The 21,729-nt window shown below is 32.8% G+C and overlaps 1 protein-coding gene across 5 annotated transcripts in view; it reads right to left on the bottom strand.

Annotated features, from left to right (window-relative positions):
• Positions 1-21,729, bottom strand: part of LOC129003004 (uncharacterized) — a 100,540-nt gene that overhangs the window by 61,632 nt on the left and 17,179 nt on the right. Inside the window, exons 5-11 of one of the 5 annotated variants that reach the window (XM_054431184.1) lie at positions 19,371-19,424; positions 17,153-17,206; positions 14,139-14,243; positions 11,654-11,734; positions 10,259-10,339; positions 8,137-8,199; positions 4,528-4,590 (exon numbers count right to left, since the gene is read on the bottom strand). In XM_054431184.1, coding sequence (XP_054287159.1) covers positions 4,528-4,590; positions 8,137-8,199; positions 10,259-10,339; positions 11,654-11,734; positions 14,139-14,243; positions 17,153-17,206; positions 19,371-19,424 — 501 coding nt within the window. The remainder of the gene's footprint in view (positions 1-4,527; positions 4,591-8,136; positions 8,200-10,258; positions 10,340-11,653; positions 11,735-14,138; positions 14,244-17,152; positions 17,207-19,370; positions 19,425-21,729) is intronic. The other 4 variants (XM_054431187.1, XM_054431185.1, XM_054431186.1 and 1 more) reach the window with 4 other exon arrangements.

The raw sequence follows: 21,729 nt of genomic DNA, 5'->3' as shown, positions 1-21,729 counted from the left end.
CTACTACTGATGGGTCTGTTTTGGTAGCGTTATATATATGAAAATGTTCTATTGTATTTAACTTGTTGTTTTTGGGGGCTTTATGTAAGATCTCTAAGTTGGCATCTATTGAGGTGTAGGAATGGTTTTCTGAAATAAGATGTTCGGAATAGGTTGATGAGCTGGCTGAATTCTTTCTGGGGAGATGTTCTTTGAAACGCTGGCGGAAACTTCTGCCCGTTTGCCCGATATAAAATTTGGGGCAAGAGCCACAAGTTAATTTGTAGACCCCCGTACCTTCGTAGTTGTCTACAGTTGTCATTTGCTTTTTATTTAGCAAGCTCCCGAGGTTGTTAGTCGATCTGTAGGCAACTTTGAGTCCCTGTTCTTCTAAGATTTTATGGAATGAATTGTTTATTTTTCCGTGGTAGGTAGTAGTCACAAATTCTTTGTTAGCTTTGGGCTCTTGTTTTCTTTGGTTTCGTTTTTGTTTCATTAAAATCTTTGAGATAAGGGTTGGGTGATAACCATTGTTAACCGCTATTTGTTTAATGATGTTCTCATTAAACAAATAGCGGTTAACAATGGTTATCACCCAACCCTTATCTCAAAGATTTTAATGAAACAAAAACGAAACCAAAGAAAACAAGAGCCCAAAGCTAACAAAGAATTTGTGACTACTACCTACCACGGAAAAATAAACAATTCATTCCATAAAATCTTAGAAGAACAGGGACTCAAAGTTGCCTACAGATCGACTAACAACCTCGGGAGCTTGCTAAATAAAAAGCAAATGACAACTGTAGACAACTACGAAGGTACGGGGGTCTACAAATTAACTTGTGGCTCTTGCCCCAAATTTTATATCGGGCAAACGGGCAGAAGTTTCCGCCAGCGTTTCAAAGAACATCTCCCCAGAAAGAATTCAGCCAGCTCATCAACCTATTCCGAACATCTTATTTCAGAAAACCATTCCTACACCTCAATAGATGCCAACTTAGAGATCTTACATAAAGCCCCCAAAAGCAACAAGTTAAATACAATAGAACATTTTCATATATATAACGCTACCAAAACAGACCCATCCCTCATACTAAATGACCAAAGAAACTTTGCCGCTAACATCATGTTTGATACATTAATTGAAATTAAAAATAAATAATACAATACAGTATTATCAAACACCTGTTTGCAAAATACATAACTCTATGGAGTGATAAGACCATGCTGCTAGAAGCGAAAGTCATCACATCCCAATTTCGGAGGTTAGGTTTGATGAAGACGAAGATCATGGCCATGTATCTGTGTTGTTTCTATATATGTCTTTGTAAATATTTAAATGTGACCAATGTATGTACAAATTACACCAAATCGACAATATCTCAAGCAAGAGATGGCAAACAAAATGTTTAGCTAACCTATGAGACAAAGGACTGACGATAACGTTTCGACGTAGAAACCTAGGTCTCCACTATATATTAAATTGGATCGTAAGGTAAGCCTTAGATTTAATTATAAATTAAATTAAATTAATTCCTCGACATGAATATATATAGTGACAAAGGCAAATATAAATCAATAATTGTGTTATTGTGTTTTATAAAAAATGCTGCTGCACCTTTTTTACGTGGTGATAAAATCGTTTAATCACTAAGACGGAATGTTTCAAACGAGCTAATTAGTTGTAATGCCTCAAACCTAAAATTTAGTAAGTGAATCACAAGAAACAGTTTATGTACAAATATTACTAAATATGTACAAATTTAAAACTAATAATAATACGATTCAAAGTTCAAAGTAATTAAGTTACACTCCTGATATTCGTTGTTGGCAAATAGTAATTAAAGTTCAAAAAACCCAACTGAAATATATTTTAATCTCAGTAATGTTTAGTTGATTATTGTAAAATTCTGTTTTAATAAATGTTTTCTCAGATTTTTTATAAATCTGTTTGCTTCTTTTGTAATTATAGATTCAAAACAACAAATTGAAAATTGTAAAGTGTTATAACTGCAAAGTTACATATTATTTTTAAGACATTTTGGCTTATTTGATACACCATATCAACGGTGACATAACAACTTTTGTTTTTCTCAAATAAAGTCGTAGTCACTGAAAATATGTTCATTTTTGACATGTTGTGCTCAGGAAACCCATATAACTGTATGGTTAAGCAAGATATTTCTTATCAAAAACTCAACACACCACGGTGTTTTGGCCGTATTCTGGTGTGTTTGCGCTTGCCGAGGTCTGAAAAAACTCAAACTGTTGTTTGTTGTGTTTTTGTCAATAATAATAGGCTTTACTGTGGGTACACGTCTTTGTGACGCATAGTGGCACGCTATTATATACTGTATAGTGTTGGCAACCATGAACCTTTGCAAATACTTTATGTACATGATTTGTTCAATATATGCCTATTTATAATATATATAATATATATTTTTTTTATATTTAAATAAAACCCCATTGTTAAAAGTAATTTATTAGGTCAAAAAAATCTTACAATCCAAGGTTAATGTTTGCTAACAACCATTAATGTAACATAAAAGAGATACAAATCATTACTTAAATATTTTAATTTTAGTAAAACACATTTGATCTGCAGCTCATTAGGTAAAGTTTACAGTTAGAGAAAGAAAATCTCAATAATCTGCAATACACTTATAGCTTCAAAATATTTTCTAGAAACTTAAGGAAAAACCATTATTTATCTTTTTCTCTTATTTTCTTGTTACAGCAGATCTTATAGGTATACTATTTTTTTATTTTTACGTCATAGTAATACGTCTTATTGCAGTTTTTCTAATAATTTACATAAACGTATTTCATAGTCGTGTGTATAATTATCTATAGGCAGGTTTTAACTTATATTAGTTTTTACATATTAGTTTTTACTTATTATTGTGTTTAAAGTTTAAATAGTGTTACAAAAATGTATCGTTTAGTTTACATTTACTTCATAAGAGGTAAATGTTAACTAACAGTTGTGCTCTCTGGAATCGGCGTAGTTTTTGGTTTGGTAGAAACTCCATCAGAAGAGGAACTGAATGCCTATGAACTTTATGTCTTAAAATTTGTATGAAAAGTTAGTTTTAATTAATCTATTATTTCTTTTAGTAGTTTCAACAAACCCTTATCCTACACACATTTTGCCAAATCAAATCAATTTTATCTATACACATTGTTTAAATGCATATATATATATATTTTTTAGTAGGCCTGATACAGTTCAAGATAGGTTTTTGCTAGGTCAAATAATGTAGGACTTAACTGTAATATTTTATTATAAGATTTTGTCATTATTTTATTATTATTTTTTTATTTTATTGAACATTTTAAACATGTATAAACGAGTTCATTAAAACCGTGATGTATAAAATGTTGAAATCATTATGCAGTGTGTAAATTAAGTCTTGAAACAAATCTGTCTTTTTAAAACCGAAATAGATGGAAATATTCTGTTTGTAGCATTGATTATTATCAAAGGTTTCACAATTTTTTACACTAACAAAGTTTTTTTACCCCGCTAACAGGGTAGGGGGTATGGGGTGACTTATTTTTTCAAATATAGCAACCCCTATTGAGTGAACCCTCATTTTGAACGGCTTATCAAAAGAAACACAATGACGCAAATCTGAGGTGAATATCTTACCCTTAGCCAAAATGGCGGGTATTCCAAAATGGGTGTTTCACAAAATCAAACTTTGAAATACACACCATTTAGGCTAGGGATGAAATATCTACCTCGGGTTTGCGTGATTGTATTTATTTTGACAAACCATTCAAACTGAGGGGTCACTCGATAGGGGTTGTTATTAAAAAAATATAAATCACCCCAACCACTACCATGTTAAAGGGGTTAAAAAATATTGTTGATTTAAAAATCGTGGAACCTATGTCAACAATCAATTCAACAAACAGAATATTTCTATCTATTTTGGTTTTAAAAATACAGATTTATTTCCATATTTGTGAACTTGGTGTTTTTCATATACAGTAAATCAAATTTTGGAATACCTGCCATTTCGGCTAGGGGTGAAATATCTACCTCGGGTTTGCGTCATTGTGTTTCTTTTGACAAATCCTTAAAAATGAGGGGTCACTCAATAGGGGTCGCTATTTGAAAAAAGTCACCCCCTACCCCTTAAGCTGTTAGGGGGGTTAAACAATATTTTTGATGTAAAAAATTACGGAATACTGTGAATAATCAACGCCACAAACAGGATATTTCTATCTATTTCAGTTTAAAAAATACAGATTTGTTTCAAGACTTAATTTACACACTGTATATAAATACACATTATCAATGGGAAACTAATGTTCCAGCTGAGTTCAACCAACATATGAATTAAAGTTGTTTTTTTTTCAAAAGAGATGGTCATTTAGGAAAGTTGGTTGAATTTTAACAGATTTATGTTTACTTGATTACTATACATGATTTGAAAACTAACTGTTCACCAATCCTGTAAAATTGTGAGCTTATATTTATAAAATTTAACCTTAACTTTTAACTCTAAATACCAAATACACATATCAAATGTTTACCTGTTGAGCCCAAGGTAATCTGAAGCTAGATGGCTGTTTGGTTAGTTGAGGTTGAGGAGAAGGCTGCAATAATTTGTAAAACTTAAATATCCAAATAAATCATATGTTTCAATCTCAAAAACTATTAGTCACTAGTCACTAAAAAGATATTAAGTAGACATGATATTAAGTGAGTAGCTGGTGAGCTAGTGACGTAATTTGTTTATGTTAGTGATCCACACCGTTACCCGTTCCAAAATCCATGATAATTACTCGCCTTTTTTAAATCCATGTATGTACATTGTTATTTCCCATATGCATTTATTTAAAATATAAGAAATTTAGTTGTATCCATATTTTCATTTAGCCCAGTCAATAAAGGTTTTGTGTCGAAACAAATTAACGACAGGCAAAACTATATACCAATCGTTAGTACCCAACTAGATATACATTTTCCCAAAAGTCCCTAAAAATCCCCCCGGTGCTTTCCCCCCCCCACCCCCCCTCAAAGTCAAAATTGCATGGTTTTTCTAAAACGCGTCTAGTTTACTTACGAGTTGTCCAAATTGGTAAAATAATAGCTTTTTGTTTTAAGAATGAAATTTCCTACAAAAAATAATTCCTAATCCAAGCAAAGTTTAGGCAGTTAAACATTTATTTTGGCCTAAACAAAAAGCTGCCAAAATAAATTAAAACGGGTAAACATTGTTATTTTGATATTCTTTCCTCAAAAAGTCGAACAGTAAAATAATTTGCATAAGCTTTCCTTTGAAGGTCAGAGCCTTGATTTGTATACAGCAATTGTTATAGAATCTTACTTATTGACTACAATCAATGACAAAATCACATAGTTAATTAAGTAACCTTATAGGTCTATAGAATATTTTTATATTCAACCAGCTGTTAGTTCAAACAAATTATAGTGCACTAAAACAAACTTAAAATTTTTAAGACTGCTCTAATAAAACTAAATAAGAACATATAGTATTTTACTGTGTATATTTTAAATAATCTGTCATCCCCTTACCTAATAAATAAATTATCGTATCAATTATTAAAGCATTACACATAATATTAAAATGTCAACCCTACGTATGTCAATATTATCCAAATCTTGAATTTATGTCACACAGCTGAATGTTTACAGCTGTTACGTTAAGCAAATTGTATTAAAGACTACCAAAAGCTAGTCTAGAATGTTAGAGTCAGCTGCTAGTCTTTAACAAAATTAAAACTTAATTTCTAAAAACTGAAACCCTAAACTAAAATTATGGCTTCGACATTCCCTAGTGCTTTTAATTATCTTTCTTTCGTCACAAAAATCATAAAAATCCATCAAGTGGTCGATTCAGAATCGTGAAATAAAAGAAACCCTGCCACGTTTAATATGTACGAGCTTTTACCCCTTCATAAGTCCGGGAATATAGTAGTCAACGAAAACTGGATATAATTCAGAACAGTTTTACACTCATTAAGACTAATTCACGTTTTGAAACCTTGTCACGTATTAATAAATATGATGATGATGATGATGATGATTGTTTTTCAATGTTTGTGTAGCTCAATGACGGTCACAACAATCTTTGGTGACGAGTGAAACCATAATAATGACATTATTCAATTTTTAAATATTTAAATTACTTAAATATTTTAATTTTAGTAAAACACATTTGATCTGCAGCTCATTATGTAAAGTTTACAGTTAGAGAAAGAAAATCTCAATAATCTGCAATACACTTATAGCTTCAAAATATTTTCTAGAAACTTAAGGAAAAACCATTATTTATCTTTTTCTTTTATTTTCTTGTTACAGCAGATCTTATAGGTATACTATTTTTATTTTTACGTCATAGTAATACGTCTTATTGCAGTTTTTCTAATAATTTACATAAACGTATTTCATAGTCGTGTGTATAATTATCTATAGGCAGGTTTTAACTTATATTAGTTTTTACATATTAGTTTTTACTTATTATTGTGTTTAAAGTTTAAATAGTGTTACAAAAATGTATCGTTTAGTTTACATTTACTTCATAAGAGGCAAATGTTAACAAATGTTAACTAACAGTTGTGCTCTCTAAAAACGGCGTAGTTTTTGGTTTGGTAGAAACTCCATCAGAAGAGGAACTGAATGCCTATGAACTTTATGTCTTAAAATTTGTATGAAAAGTTAGTTTTAATTAATCTATTATTTCTTTTAGTAGTTTCAACAAACCCTTATCCTACACACATTTTGCCAAATCAAATCAATTTTATCCATACACATTGTTTAAATGCATATATATATTTTTTTTTTAGTAGGCCTGATACAGTTCAAGATAGGTTTTTGCTAGGTCAAATAATGTAGGACTTAACTGTAATATTTTATTATAAGATTTTGTCATTATTTTATTATTATTTTTTTATTTTATTGAACATTTTAAACATGTATAAACGAGTTCATTAAAACCGTGATGTATAAAATGTTGAAATCATTATGCAGTGTGTAAATTAAGTCTTGAAACAAATCTGTCTTTTTAAAACCGAAATAGATGGAAATATTCTGTTTGTAGCATTGATTATTATCAAAGGTTTCACAATTTTTTACACTAACAAAGTTTTTTTACCCCGCTAACAGGGTAGGGGGTATGGGGTGACTTATTTTTTCAAATATAGCAACCCCTATTGAGTGAACCCTCATTTTGAACGGCTTATCAAAAGAAACACAATGACGCAAATCTGAGGTGAATATCTTACCCCTAGCCAAAATGGCGGGTATTCCAAAATGGGTGTTTCACAAAATCAAACTTTGAAATACACACCATTTAGGCTAGGGATGAAATATCTACCTCGGGTTTGCGTGATTGTATTTATTTTGACAAACCATTCAAACTGAGGGGTCACTCGATAGGGGTTGTTATTAAAAAAATATAAATCACCCCAACCACTACCATGTTAAAGGGGTTAAAAAATATTGTTGATTTAAAAATCGTGGAACCTATGTCAACAATCAATTCAACAAACAGAATATTTCTATCTATTTTGGTTTTAAAAATACAGATTTATTTCCATATTTGTGAACTTGGTGTTTTTCATATACAGTAAATCAAATTTTGGAATACCTGCCATTTTGGCTAGGGGTGAAATATCTACCTCGGGTTTGCGTCATTGTGTTTCTTTTGACAAATCCTTAAAAATGAGGGGTCTCTCAATAGGGGTCGCTATTTGAAAAAAGTCACCCCATACCCCTTACCCTGTTAGGGGGGTTAAACAATATTTTTGATGTAAAAAATTACGGAATACTGTGAATAATCAACGCCACAAACAGGATATTTCTATCTATTTCAGTTTAAAAAATACAGATTTGTTTCAAGACTTAATTTACACACTGTATATAAATACACATTATCAATGGGAAACTAATGTTCCAGCTGAGTTCAACCAACATATGAATTAAAGTTGTTTTTTTTTTCAAAAGAGATGGTCATTTAGGAAAGTTGGTTGAATTTTAACAGATTTATGTTTACTTGATTACTATACATGATTTGAAAACTAACTGTTCACCAATCCTGTAAAATTGTGAGCTTATATTTATAAAATTTAACCTTAACTTTTAACTCTAAATACCAAATACACATATCAAATGTTTACCTGTTGAGCCCAAGGGAATCTGAAGCTAGATGGCTGTTTGGTTAGTTGAGGTTGAGGAGAAGGCTGCAATAATTTGTAAAACTTAAATATCCAAATAAATCATATGTTTCAATCTCAAAAACTATTAGTCACTAGTCACTAAAAAGATATTAAGTAGACATGATATTAAGTGAGTAGCTGGTGAGCTAGTGACGTAATTTGTTTATGTTAGTGATCCACACCGTTACCCGTTCCAAAATCCATGATAATTACTCGCCTTTTTTAAATCCATGTATGTACATTGTTATTTCCCATATGCATTTATTTAAAATATAAGAAATTTAGTTGTATCCATATTTTCATTTAGCCCAGTCAATAAAGGTTTTGTGTCGAAACAAATTAACGACAGGCAAAACTATATACCAATCGTTAGTACCCAACTAGATATACATTTTCCCAAAAGTCCCTAAAAATCCCCCCGGTGCTTTCCCCCCCCCACCCCCCCTCAAAGTCAAAATTGCATGGTTTTTCTAAAACGCGTCTAGTTTACTTACGAGTTGTCCAAATTGGTAAAATAATAGCTTTTTGTTTTAAGAATGAAATTTCCTACAAAAAATAATTCCTAATCCAAGCAAAGTTTAGGCAGTTAAACATTTATTTTGGCCTAAACAAAAAGCTGCCAAAATAAATTAAAACGGGTAAACATTGTTATTTTGATATTCTTTCCTCAAAAAGTCGAACAGTAAAATAATTTGCATAAGCTTTCCTTTGAAGGTCAGAGCCTTGATTTGTATACAGCAATTGTTATAGAATCTTACTTATTGACTACAATCAATGACAAAATCACATAGTTAATTAAGTAACCTTATAGGTCTATAGAATATTTTTATATTCAACCAGCTGTTAGTTCAAACAAATTATAGTGCACTAAAACAAACTTAAAATTTTTAAGACTGCTCTAATAAAAATAAATAAGAACATATAGTATTTTACTGTGTATATTTTAAATAATCTGTCATCCCCTTACCTAATAAATAAATTATCGTATCAATTATTAAAGCATTACACATAATATTAAAATGTCAACCCTACGTATGTCAATATTATCCAAATCTTGAATTTATGTCACACAGCTGAATGTTTACAGCTGTTACGTTAAGCAAATTGTATTAAAGACTACCAAAAGCTAGTCTAGAATGTTAGAGTCAGCTGCTAGTCTTTAACAAAATTAAAACTTAATTTCTAAAAACTGAAACCCTAAACTAAAATTATGGCTTCGACATTCCCTAGTGCTCTTAATTATCTTTCTTTCGTCACAAAAATCATAAAAATCCATCAAGTGGTTGATTCAGAATCGTGAAATAAAAGAAACCCTACCACGTTTAATATGTACGAGCTTTTTCCCCTTCATAAGTCCGGAAATATAGTAGTCAACGAAAACTGGATATAATTCAGAACAGTTTTACACTCATTAAGACTAATTCACGTTTTGAAACCTTGTCACGTATTAATAAATATGATGATGATGATGATTGTTTTTCAATGTTTGTGTAGCTCAATGACGGTCACAACAATCTTTGGTGACGAGTGAAACCATAATAATGACATTATTCAATCTGATATCAACCCACCCTACTTGCGTAACACAATGCATGCTGCACAGCTCAAGAAATTGTTTTTACTTTTTTAACAGCAACAACAAGAACAGTTTCAACAATTTATTCTCTCACATTTTCATTCTTACAAATATTGCTGCATTTAAAATTTCAAACCCCTACGTGAAACTTTTTATAATTATCTAGAGCGCTTTGAAAACTATTATACTGTGAAAGGTCAAACACAAAAGGAAAGTATTGCTCAACTTTTTGTATATTGTGTATATTTTGTGTATTTACTGGGTCAGTAAATTCTACACATGTACCTACACAGTACATTTTCAGGCCCATAGTAACTAATTAAAAACCTATCTTACGATAATCTTATCAACGTGACTCTGTTTCTGATTAAAATGCTTGTTCCTAAGAAAATATTAGTTGTTGCTCAACATTAATTTTTAAACATTTATCAATGGAATGGTCAGTCGATTGCGTATTTTCAAGAAAAAAAAGTATTTTTTAATTTTTTTTTATATGTTGGTACTCACAGGTGTTGTCCCTCGCGAGTATGTAGAGAATATAGGCGTGGCGTAAGAATCTGTTCCCCCATAGCCCGTTGAAGAGGAATCCTGTAAGACAATACTATGATTAAGACTACTTTGAAATGTGGAACCTGTCCAGTACAGTATCAAACTTGCTTAGGGGAATGTTTATAGAACCAAAGTAAAATGTTAATTTAAAAAACAACACGTGCTCCCATATAATAAATTAAATTAAATTATAATTTAAATTGTTTTAGTTATAAATTGTTTTCCCTTTTTTGATCGCCATGTAATGCGGTGAAAAGTTCGGATTGGGGACACAACAAATTATATTAACGTAGTTTTTCGTGAATACGTGATAGTTTTGTCTCACCCAATATCAGTCATATATTAAATTTGTTGGATAACCTAGCCTACAGTGTAGACAGCTGCCACAAAGTACTGCACTTTAAAAGTAGTTTTTAAAGTCCAGGACTTTAATGAGAACTTATAATAAGTATCATTTCGAGTTTATCAGCTCAGAGTATTGATTACAACAATGCTAATAACTAAAATATTAAATTCCCTTTAGAAAGTTAATATTATTATATTACCTTAAACCTACCTTATAACCTTATTACCTTTTATTGACCTTATATTTTACGTCATAACCCCAATACTAATATCATTCAGGTACCTACATTGCAAATTTGAGACCATTGTTAACTTAAACAATTAGGTTAATTGTAAACAAAAGTAAATTTGAATTGATAAAATAAAAGGATTACCTTATCCAACCACAGTTGCTAGTATGACAACTAGTTTCGTTCCTTAGAACTTCGTCAGGTCATTGTATGCAACCACATCTATGTATTAATACATTGTGGTATGTCAAAAGATGCATTAAAATACTGTCAAAATCACAATATTCCAAACTATATAGTCATGTTGATCAAATGATTAAAATGGAATAAAAATTGATAAATTTGGTTAAAACTGTAAAGGCTGGCCAGTAATGTCTTATCACTGTCACAACAAAATTCGTAAATAATATAAATTTGAATTTTTTCCCACCCTTTCTTAATCTAAGAATTTCGCTTTTGAGATCTCGTTATGTATATAAGATGATTTTCTACAAACAAATTGTATGATGTTAGGCTACGCTGCTCTTGAACTCTTTTAATCAAATAATCATCTTTGAATGAAGGAACTCCAATTCAGGTATATTCGAACCTTAGGAGCCCTATTATTTTTCTTTTATGATTTATTTATCAATTAAAGTTGTAAAGGTCAGTTTGCATGGATAATGTATTTAATTAGCATGTGATGGGAAAGACAACTATATTAATTTAACTTACTATTGTAACTGACTGTATTTTCAAGAAAATCTAAGAATTTATTTATATATATGTTGGTACTCACAGGCAAATTCGAAGGGGTCCGTGACGGGTATGAAGTTGGGACGTCTGAGCCTCTATTCCCAAAACCAAATGAAGTGGAAAGCTGTAAGACTATGCATTTGAAATATGTTCATATGTTCACAGGTTAATTGTAAAAAAAGTAAATTTGAATTGATCAAATAAAAGGATTACCTTATCCATCTTTTACTATCTTTGCATTGTATGCAACCACATCATCAACGTATTAATACATTGTGGTATGTCAAAAGATGCATTAAAATACTGTCAAAATAACAATATTCCAAACTATATAGTCATGTTAATAAAATGATCTAAATGGAATACAAATTTATAAAAGTGGTTAAAACTGTAAATGCTGGCCAGCAATGTTTTATCACTGTCACACAATAAATAATAAAAATTTGATTTTTCCCAATCTTTTAATAATTGTAAGAATTTTTCCTTTGGGATCTCTTTATGTATATAAGATCTTAAACATATTTTATAGCTTTTGTAAGCTTGTACATAGTTATAGAGATAATATTTACAGACTGAGACTAAGAAATCCACGAAATATGACGGCACCAAAACCCAGTTTAACATTCTATACTCATACATTTAATTTCATACCACCACGCATTTTTAATAAGTGACCAATTCATGTTAAAGATGAGACCGATAAAAATTAATTTTTTAATATGTAAGGGGATGGCTGTCTCATCAAATTGTAGAGGAGTTGAAAAATGTTATGAGTTAGTGATGTTTAGGCATTAAGCGTAACAACAACTTTTTTTTGTATTTTCAACAAAGAAATTGTATGATGTTAGGCTAACTCTTTTAAATCAACTAATCATCTTTGAATGAAGGAACCCCAATTCAGGTATATTCATACCTTAGGGACCCTATTATTTTTCTTGTATGATTTGTTAATCAATTTAAGTCAGCCTGCATGGATAATGTATTTAATTTGCATGTCATGTGACAGACAGCTATATCAATTAGGGCCCTATTACACTTGGTCACCAGGCGACGTCACCGGTTATTGTACGGGCAGCCAGCCTCAACACCAGAGAAGTCACCAGGAGTGAGACCAACCCCCAAAGTTCCTCCACTCCAGTGTCTACATATATTCAGCGCTGTCACCTCGTTGAAGGACAAAGTGCTTTGTTAATCCGCGTCTTATGTTCCATTAAATTACTCAGTTTAAGTTATATAGTTATAGTTAAGTTATATAGTTATTTCAGTTATTATACTCTTCAGTTTAAAAAATGCCTAGTGATAAAAAATTTGTGAATAAGGGGGGAAGAGATGGAGGGAAGGAAAAAGGGGAAGACGACTCAGTGAAAGAAAGCCAGTCTAGTGTAAAATGTAGTAGTGAAAAAGATACTAAGATAGGTAAAAACCAAGAGGATTGAGTGCAAAGCTCGTCTCCTCCTTTTCCTCAACAAAAGAGCAATAAGTAGCATTTCTTCATATTTTTCCGTCATTACGTCCACTCACTACTGGCATTAAACAATCCGAACCTGCAGAACACAAAAATACAGTGGTGACGCAACCGCGGTGACTGTGTGTAATATGTCCCATTTGATTCAATACCCAGCGGCAAATCTTGGTCACCAGTGGTTACTCGTCTGGTCACGGGGCAGAGTCACCGGTCAGTCACCAAAGGCTGGTGACGCAACCGGTGACCCTAGTGTAATAGGCGCCGTAAGAACCAGTGCCCACCAACCAGTCAGGTCACCGGTGACGCCACCGGTGACGTGGCCTAGTGACCTAGTATAATAGGGCCCTTATACTTACTAAAAAGGTCACCAGTGGCCTCAACGGTTGGTGGGCACTGGTTCTTATGGCGCCTATTACACTAGGGTCACCGGTTGCGTCACCAGCCTTTGGTAACTCACTGGTGACTCTGCCCCGTGACCAGACGAGTAACCACTGGTGACCAGGATTTGTCGCTGGGTATTGAATCAGATGGCAAATATTACACACAGTCGCCGCTGTTGCGTCACCACTGTATTTTTGTGTTCTGCAAGTTCAGATTGTTGCCAGTGTAGTGAGTGGACGTAATGTCGGAAAAATATGAAAAAATGCTATTTCTTTTGTTCAGGAAAAGGAGGAGACGAGCAAGGAAAATGTAGTGGTGTCTTTTTCACCACTACATTTAATACTAGACTGGCTTCCTTTCACTGAGTCGTCTTCCCATTTTCCTTTCCCTGCATCTCTTCTCCGTTTGTTTGTTGTGAATTAATGTTTGTTCGATTTAAACTGAAGAGGTAAGACGTGGATAACAGAGCACGTTGTCCTTCAACGAGGTGAGAGCGCTGAATGTATGTAGACACTGGAGTGGAGGAACTTTGGGGGTTAGTCTCACTCCCTGGTGACTTCTGGTGTTGAAACTGGCTGCCCGGAAAGTAACCGGCGACGTCACCGATTATACCAAGTTATTTGTAGCTAATTGTATTTTCAAGAAAATAAAAGAATTTATTTATATATATGTTGGTACTTACAAGCGGATTGGAAGGGGTCCCTATTGGGTATGCTGAGGTCGCTGGCGGGTATGTTGTAGCCGTGTTGGCTGAGCCTCCATTCAGAAGACCAGATAGAACGGAAGACTGTAAGAGTATGCATTTGAAATATGTTCATTTTTACACCATTTTACATTGAACCTGACATAACAAAATAAAACCAATTTTTTCAGAAATAAGACACTCTGGTGTTAGGTTCCTGCAAAGCAACGCAATGGCCATATAGTTAAATGGTCATATACTTTAATATTGATATTGTACAGTGTGTCCAGTAAGAACAGTGCCAAACTGTCCAGTACAGTATCAAACTTACTTAGGGGAGTGTAACCAAACTAAAAAGTAAGTTAAAACACGTTTTCCCATATAACATGGTTATAAATTGTTTCCCCTTCTTGGATCGCCATAAAATGCGGTGAAAAGTTCGGATTGGGGACACAACAAATTATATTACCGTAGGTTTTTGGATAGGAGTGTTTCATATTCCTTTCGAAGAATTTAAAGAAGGTGGTAACAAAGTTTGTTAATTACTTTTGTATGTTTTAAATCTCATTTTACAAACTGGAAAGGAATATGTGATGTTTTCACTTAGTGATTACCACTCTAATAACCAGTTCACGAGTAGCGCTAAATAAAAAAAAATATTTTATTTGGTTGATCTCATGGTAGCAGAATCAGATTATTATTTATTTATACAAAATATAAAGTTATCAACTTGAATTAGGTGAACACACAAGAAAAGGTCATAATAGACTAAACGTAATTTATATTGAAAAATAAAAAAAGGTAAAGCAAGTTTTTTTTTATACTTATGATTATAAATATATGTATGGATATCTTCTAATATATAAAATTCTCGTGTCACAGTGTTTGTCTGCAAACTCCTCCGGAACGACTTCACCGATCGTTATGAAATTTGGTGTGTAAATTCTGTAGGTATGCGAATCGGACGTAAACTATTTCCCGTTTCGAAATTCTTAAAAGGGCTCCGCCCCAGTGGCTCTGGAGTTTCCCATGTTAACCTTATGAGAAATGGAATTAATGAATCTTAACAGCTGTTTCAATTAAACAAGTTGGTTCTGTTCTATGATGTTCAATAGCATTAAAGTTACAAGGATTACCAACAGGGTGCAGCACTATTATTTCTTTTACATTTATGACAACAGCTAATTTGCAACCAAAAGGTGAGTGAGCGTAGCGAATGAACTTCAACCAGGACGTGATTGAGCGATGCGAACGAGATCATCTTGAAAATTAAACGTAACGGTACTTTCTTTCCATCGGTCTGTCTTAGGGGAAACCTATAACTTAGGCGATACGAAGTTCGCCGGGTCAGCTAGTAATATTATAATATTATAAATATGTATGTGAAATATTAATTATATTGAGAAATACTGTAGTACCATAACTGTACTATATCATACTTTTGAAAAATATACAAACAGGTTCACTAGCCACTAATCCAGTAATCTAGCTGCTTGGAGGTCAAGAATTGTTTTTTATAGGCATGCACTGTGGATGCGATCTTCCCTGGCGTGGATTACCGTAGTGAGTACTACGACTATCCGCAGTATTATCCTGATAATTAGACCAATTCGATAACTACAAGGAAAAAAATTTGTTCGCAGTCCACTATAAACTGTAGGTCGCTTAGTTGCCATTGGCTGTATGGGATATTAATTAACGCATGTCTTCAAATCTGTAATGTGGAATTTAAATACTTTGATATCAATTTTTTTGTTGTTTCTATTCACATTATCATCGTGAAACTAATGTTCCATCACAGCCATGTTAGATACACGACGCAATTGCAGAAAGAAAAACACATTCATAAACAAATATGTTTACTAGGTTGTCTTTAATTTTTATTTCTTTCTTTTTAGAATGGGGCCCATAATCAACATGGATTAGTGTAATGAAGCCTACTAAATAGTAGGGTTAGTTTAGTTTGTGTAGCCATAGTTTTTAACTTGTGGTCAACATTATTGTAACTTATTGTATAACAAAGCTTCAATATATGATTACAAACAAATTTGTTTTAGGCTTATATTTACTAATCATACAATCCACTTTCGACTCTTGTTCTATCTCAGAATGGTTACCTATTGCCTAGTAAGAACAGTACCAAACTCAGGGCAGTGGTTCTTGGATTAAAATAAATATAAAATTATTAAAACACAGTTTCCCCAAATAAAAACTTCATAACCTTATTAGCCTATACAACGTTCACCAAATATCCACTATTTAGTATTTTCCTTGCAAAAATGAATGCCTTTGTTACTGTGTGGGCGTCAGTCAAGAGTATAAATTTAAAGTGCTTTATTAAAAACGTACAGTATATTAAAATATTGTGGCATTAATAAAGTTAAATAAACATTTATTTTAACTGTCTGTGACTAAACCTTTTCAAGAATGAATTGAAATTACAAAATGCAAATGAACTTTAAAATGTAATATAAACATGTTTTGTTGCTTAATAGGTAATTTCTCCCGTAGCTCCAACAAACATGTATCCGACGGTTTTAATCAATTTTGTCTTTTTTAACATGGAAACTTTGTACTTACATGTGTATAAGTTTCGAGTACACTGATGGGGTTAAAAATCGATATTTGCCAGGTAAAGTTATGTAAGCGTACAGCTGTACTTCTATACAACATATTTTAACCCTGTATAAACTAATTCGTTTAATATTTAATGATAAATTTGAATAAATAGCAATTTTAGGATTTTTAATCCGGTGTCTATTTGTATTATCAATGTAAAAATGGTTCAGCACAATTCAACTAATAATAAACTATATACATAGTGCAATAACAGTTCAAGGACAACACTGTCATAAGAAATATAATTTTTACCAGGTTAACAACAACACTTAAGATAACTTAACACTTAAGATCTTAAGATCTTAAGATTTGTTTAGTTTTTTTTATTATAACATAAATCTTAATGTTGCTATAACTACTCGATACAAATCTAAGTAAGATTAGTTGACTTTTACCTGTGGAAATGTACGAACACTGGATAATACGCGAATTGGATATCCAGCCACGCTCTGCAATAAAATTTAAACTTAATTATCCGCATAAGTAATGAAACCTCTATCTGTCAAATAGTTATACACTTGATACTAGTCACTAGTCAAAAGTCCTATGTCCTCTTATCCCTTCGTCTTCGTTATCTACATTTCTAAAAATGTTGTAGCGTCCTATTAGAAACATACAATGGGAGACTGGGATCCGGTAGAGTCCAGGCCAAGTGCAGTTAATCTGTACACAACACTTTTTTGGGTTAGGTTTAATCAAGGCATTGAACTAAATTGGAAATGTTGCACCAGCTGATCGTAGTTGTAGTGTCTTTAAGAGTTGCCAAATTATTTTCATGCGTACACTGATTACGTGCCTAATGAAAACATGCTGTTTTGTGTTGTTTAGTTGGAATACTGGAGTGTGGCAAAAAACGAGTGTGGCAAAAGTAAAAAGAGTGCGGTAAAAGTAAGGAAATGCAGCAATTAGCAAACTTTCTGTACTATGATCAGTGCAAGGAAGCCCACGTTGTCAGGTGATTGTAGGAAAAAGTCTTTGTTATAAATTAACTTTCATGTTTCATTCTCTTTTTCCTTGTTCATGAAAAAATACTCTTGTCTAAAGTTCTGCAAATTTATTTTAACTGTTTTCTATGATTCAAGACAATGCTAGATTTTGACATATTAGTCACTTGGAATTAATTTAAAAAGTATGTTTCCTGAGAAAATATATTTCTGAGGAAGAACCAAAGAATCCTTTTCAAACAAATGTTCTTCCAAGTTGGTTTTTGATATTTTTTTGTAGAAAATATGACATAGTAGAGTATATTAAGAACAGTACAGCAGTACATAATAATGGGCCGCGAGAGCATTGAATAAATTCCCAGGAATCAGGTAGATTTTCTCTACTTATCAGTCGAGTGAGCTATTAGTCTGGTTGGATAGTATTTCAGTATTGTAGAAAACTTTAACCAAATTCCATTGTGATTATTCTCAACTAGAAATGTAATAGTTGCTCTGATTTAGTATAAACTAAAATCACAAATACTAAAACACTATATTAAGTAATTTAAATAAAGTGTTTTCAATTTGTGCAAAATTAGATATGGTAGACTATTAAGAGTTGTTCAAGTATTCGTGTAGTATTACTTTTTTATATAAATCTCAAACTTGTTTTCAATTAAATTCTTATTAAGTTAAAGGCTTAAAATATTTCTCTAAACTTTAAAATTTATTTTGCAGTGATAATTTATGTGTAACTAATGTGAATTATGATAATACTGTATTCTTGTATCGACTCATGATTTATTATTGTATACTTAGAATTCTTCATGACTAAGAAATTTATATACAAATTAAATCTGCTTTTGACTAAAATAGTATTGTAAGAGTTTGTTCTCCAAAATTTCGTGGCTGGTGAATGTCGACTTCTCTCTGGAGTGGCTCCTCGACCCAATCCCTAACTAACTTGTGACTTGGACGTATTCGTATGGATTGGTCCGCACCGGATAGGATGATAATTTGAACGGATGAGGTTTCTTAGCCACTGAAGGAATAAAACAAAAAGAAATTGATCCCGGGTCTAGGTGTTGCTTAGAGAGTTACGGTAATAAATCATTTCTTAAATGATAAATGCTTGGTTTGAAGTTCATTTTTGGCGATGGTGGGCTTATAGTGTGTCTAGAGATTATTATGGAAGATTTTTCATAATGCCTAGAAAAATATCTCCCTCACTGCAAACCTACAGAGTAAGCGAACTACCATAAGGTGTAATTGGATTTTGACTCAAATAGTTTTTTTAATTCTGTCATATCAAACCCTTTTTATCAAAAATTAGATTTAACGAGTACTCAGGTTTGCTGCAACAAGAAAGGAAACAAGTGTTTTTATAATAAAATGTTAATAGTATGGCATAGAATAAATTAATTGACAAAATTTGATTCAATTGTATAAAAAAAAACAAGTAAACTAAAAAAGTTATTTTTTTATCAATAGAATTAACATAGATATTTCAACTTTTGTTTTTAAATTGGGGACAACCTGACTGTAATTCTAAGTTATACACAATTTTTTAAACGAACTTGTTGCTAATCTAATAATACGTGTAACCTATCTTAATTTACTATTGATAAAATAAACTATTGACTCTAAATACAGGATACATATTTTAAGAAGAGTAGTAGTTGACGTTTACCTGGCCATATGAAAATACTTTGCGAATCGGGAGTGTGCCAAAACCAATCCAGCCCTGCAATAAGTATTTTTTTACAAAACTACCAACATAAATAATAAACCCAGTATCTTCCAAACTGTAAGTTTTAGTTTTAGTCAATGGCTATTTCTGAAGCTGTGACACTATCACTTTCACGCCTCCTTACCTCTTGGCTAAAGCCATCACCGACCCAGCGTCTCCTGTTAGTTGCTACATCTCCCGATCTTCCCCTTACCTCACGTCTCCTACCTCAGTCCCAAGTCACCTTCCCCGACCCAGCGTCTCCTTCCGCTAAGCTGCGTGAACTTTCACAACAAACATGTACGTGTGTACGCCAAAATAGGAAAAAAACTTTCGTTGAACGTTCGGTGAACATTATTTAAGCTGTTCGACGGACAAAATATGCTGTTTACTCTAAACTCAGTTTTTTAGAGTTTTCAAGTGAAGATGGATTTGCGTAAGCACTGCGTAGGCGTCGGCTTTTACTTGCTTGTACTGTTGTTTATGCTGTATATTACATAATCAGCTTTCGGTTGCCTATGAATATCGAAGTTAAGTAATGTCGGTGACGACAACCAAAACCAGTTCAATCAAAAGAAGACATTTGGAGGGTGAGGGGGTCTAAGGGTCAATGATTTTTAGTCAGATGATTTTTTTGGTCTTATCAAAGTCTCGGCCTCTTCTATGGTAATGGAGTGCAGTAAAACAAGAATATGACTCTTGAATTCCTGTAATGAGGGTAAACTAAAAACGTGTTGAATATCATATTTTTGAATTTAATTTCGACAGAGGATCTGAGCAACATAAAAACAGCAGTTGGTAGTTGGAACTGATTTATGTAGCTGAGGAACAGATATTCTAACATTGTGGGAGTATCTTGTGAAGTGTTGATGTGTGACTGCTGTAAGAATCGTGTTTGAGTTTTTGAATGTGTGATTAAGAAGAAACTGGATTAAAATATGTCTTACCGGTAGTATTCCCGTCTCACGGAATAGAGCGTCAGTGGAGTACCTTTTATTTTTTTCTAAAAGCAACTTTAAAAATTGATCTTTGGATTACATTCAAGGGTTCCAAGGTGGTGTGATAGCATGCTCCCCAGCAGATAATACCAAATTAAATCAAGGATTGCACATAAGCGAAATAAGCTCGCTTTACGTCATCCTCGTCTAAAATTTCACTCAATTGGTTAAAAGCATAGATATATTTACGAATCTTTTTCTTCAAGAAATCTACATGCTCTGTCCACTTCATTCGATAGTCAAAATAAACACCCAAATATTTATAATAATCCACCCTTTCAATGTATTCACAATCACAAGATAAACTGTTATGGTTGCCGCAGCAATGAATCTTCAAATTGTCTAGACTATAATCAGTGCTGATACTGAGTGATATGGGAAGAAATTTAGTCATGGTTACATTAAGTGAGAGCACATTTTGATCTAACCATTTCTTTAGAAGTAAGAGGTCACCAAGAGCTTTGGACCTGACATCCTCCCATGATCAACTCTTTATCAAAACTAATGTGTCGTCGGCAAATAAAAACAGTTCATCATTTAGGTTGAATTTAGAAATGTTGTTTATATAAATTAGAAAAAGTATAGGCCCCAGAGTACTTCCCTGAATAACCCCATAATCAATTGAATTTGCATCACTATTCACACCACAGATGGAAACCACTTGATGTCTGTGAGATAAATAGTTTCTAAACCATGTGAGAGCAGTGCCTCTGACACCGATCTGTTCCAATTTTGTTAGCAATAACTTTCTGTCAATTGAGTCGAATGGTTTTTTTTATCTAAAAACATTAACATAGATCGATTGTTATTTATGATTGAGTTATTTATAGATTTACAAACTTCAAAAAGTGCATCAGAGTTGTTTTTATCTTTTCTGAACCCAAATTGTGAATTAGATAGTATATTGTTTGTTACTTTGAAGGTACTCCACCAGCTGTTCCTTAACAATACGCTTCAAAACCTTGGAAAATAATTAGACCACTGTCTAGGTGCTCTTGACGGTAAACACTGTTGCAGTCACTATCGTATATTAGATATACTTTTCACGCAAAAACACGCTGCAAGGGACCGCAACAAGGGCTGTTCTCTCCGAACTGCACAAAAGTTCGCTCATATAAAGAACACGTTGGCTGAACAAAAACACACCGTACGTCGATCCGTCTATACTTAACGGACATCGAACCTTCGCTGGCGATCAGGGAAATGTTAGCGAACGTTGTTCAGCGAACATTGTTCGTCAAGTGTGGACGCACCTCTACATACCCTGAACTCTCCCTTGTCTCCTTCCAATACCCCACGTCGGCTTCCGCTGCCCCACGTCA

This window comes from Macrosteles quadrilineatus, unplaced genomic scaffold, assembly GCF_028750875.1.
Source record: "Macrosteles quadrilineatus isolate MER2022 unplaced genomic scaffold, UCM_ALF_1.0 Scaffold_9__3_contigs__length_116548681, whole genome shotgun sequence".
NCBI classification, from domain to species: Eukaryota; Metazoa; Arthropoda; class Insecta; order Hemiptera; family Cicadellidae; genus Macrosteles; species Macrosteles quadrilineatus.
This window is presented reverse-complemented; position numbering and strand designations above follow the sequence as displayed.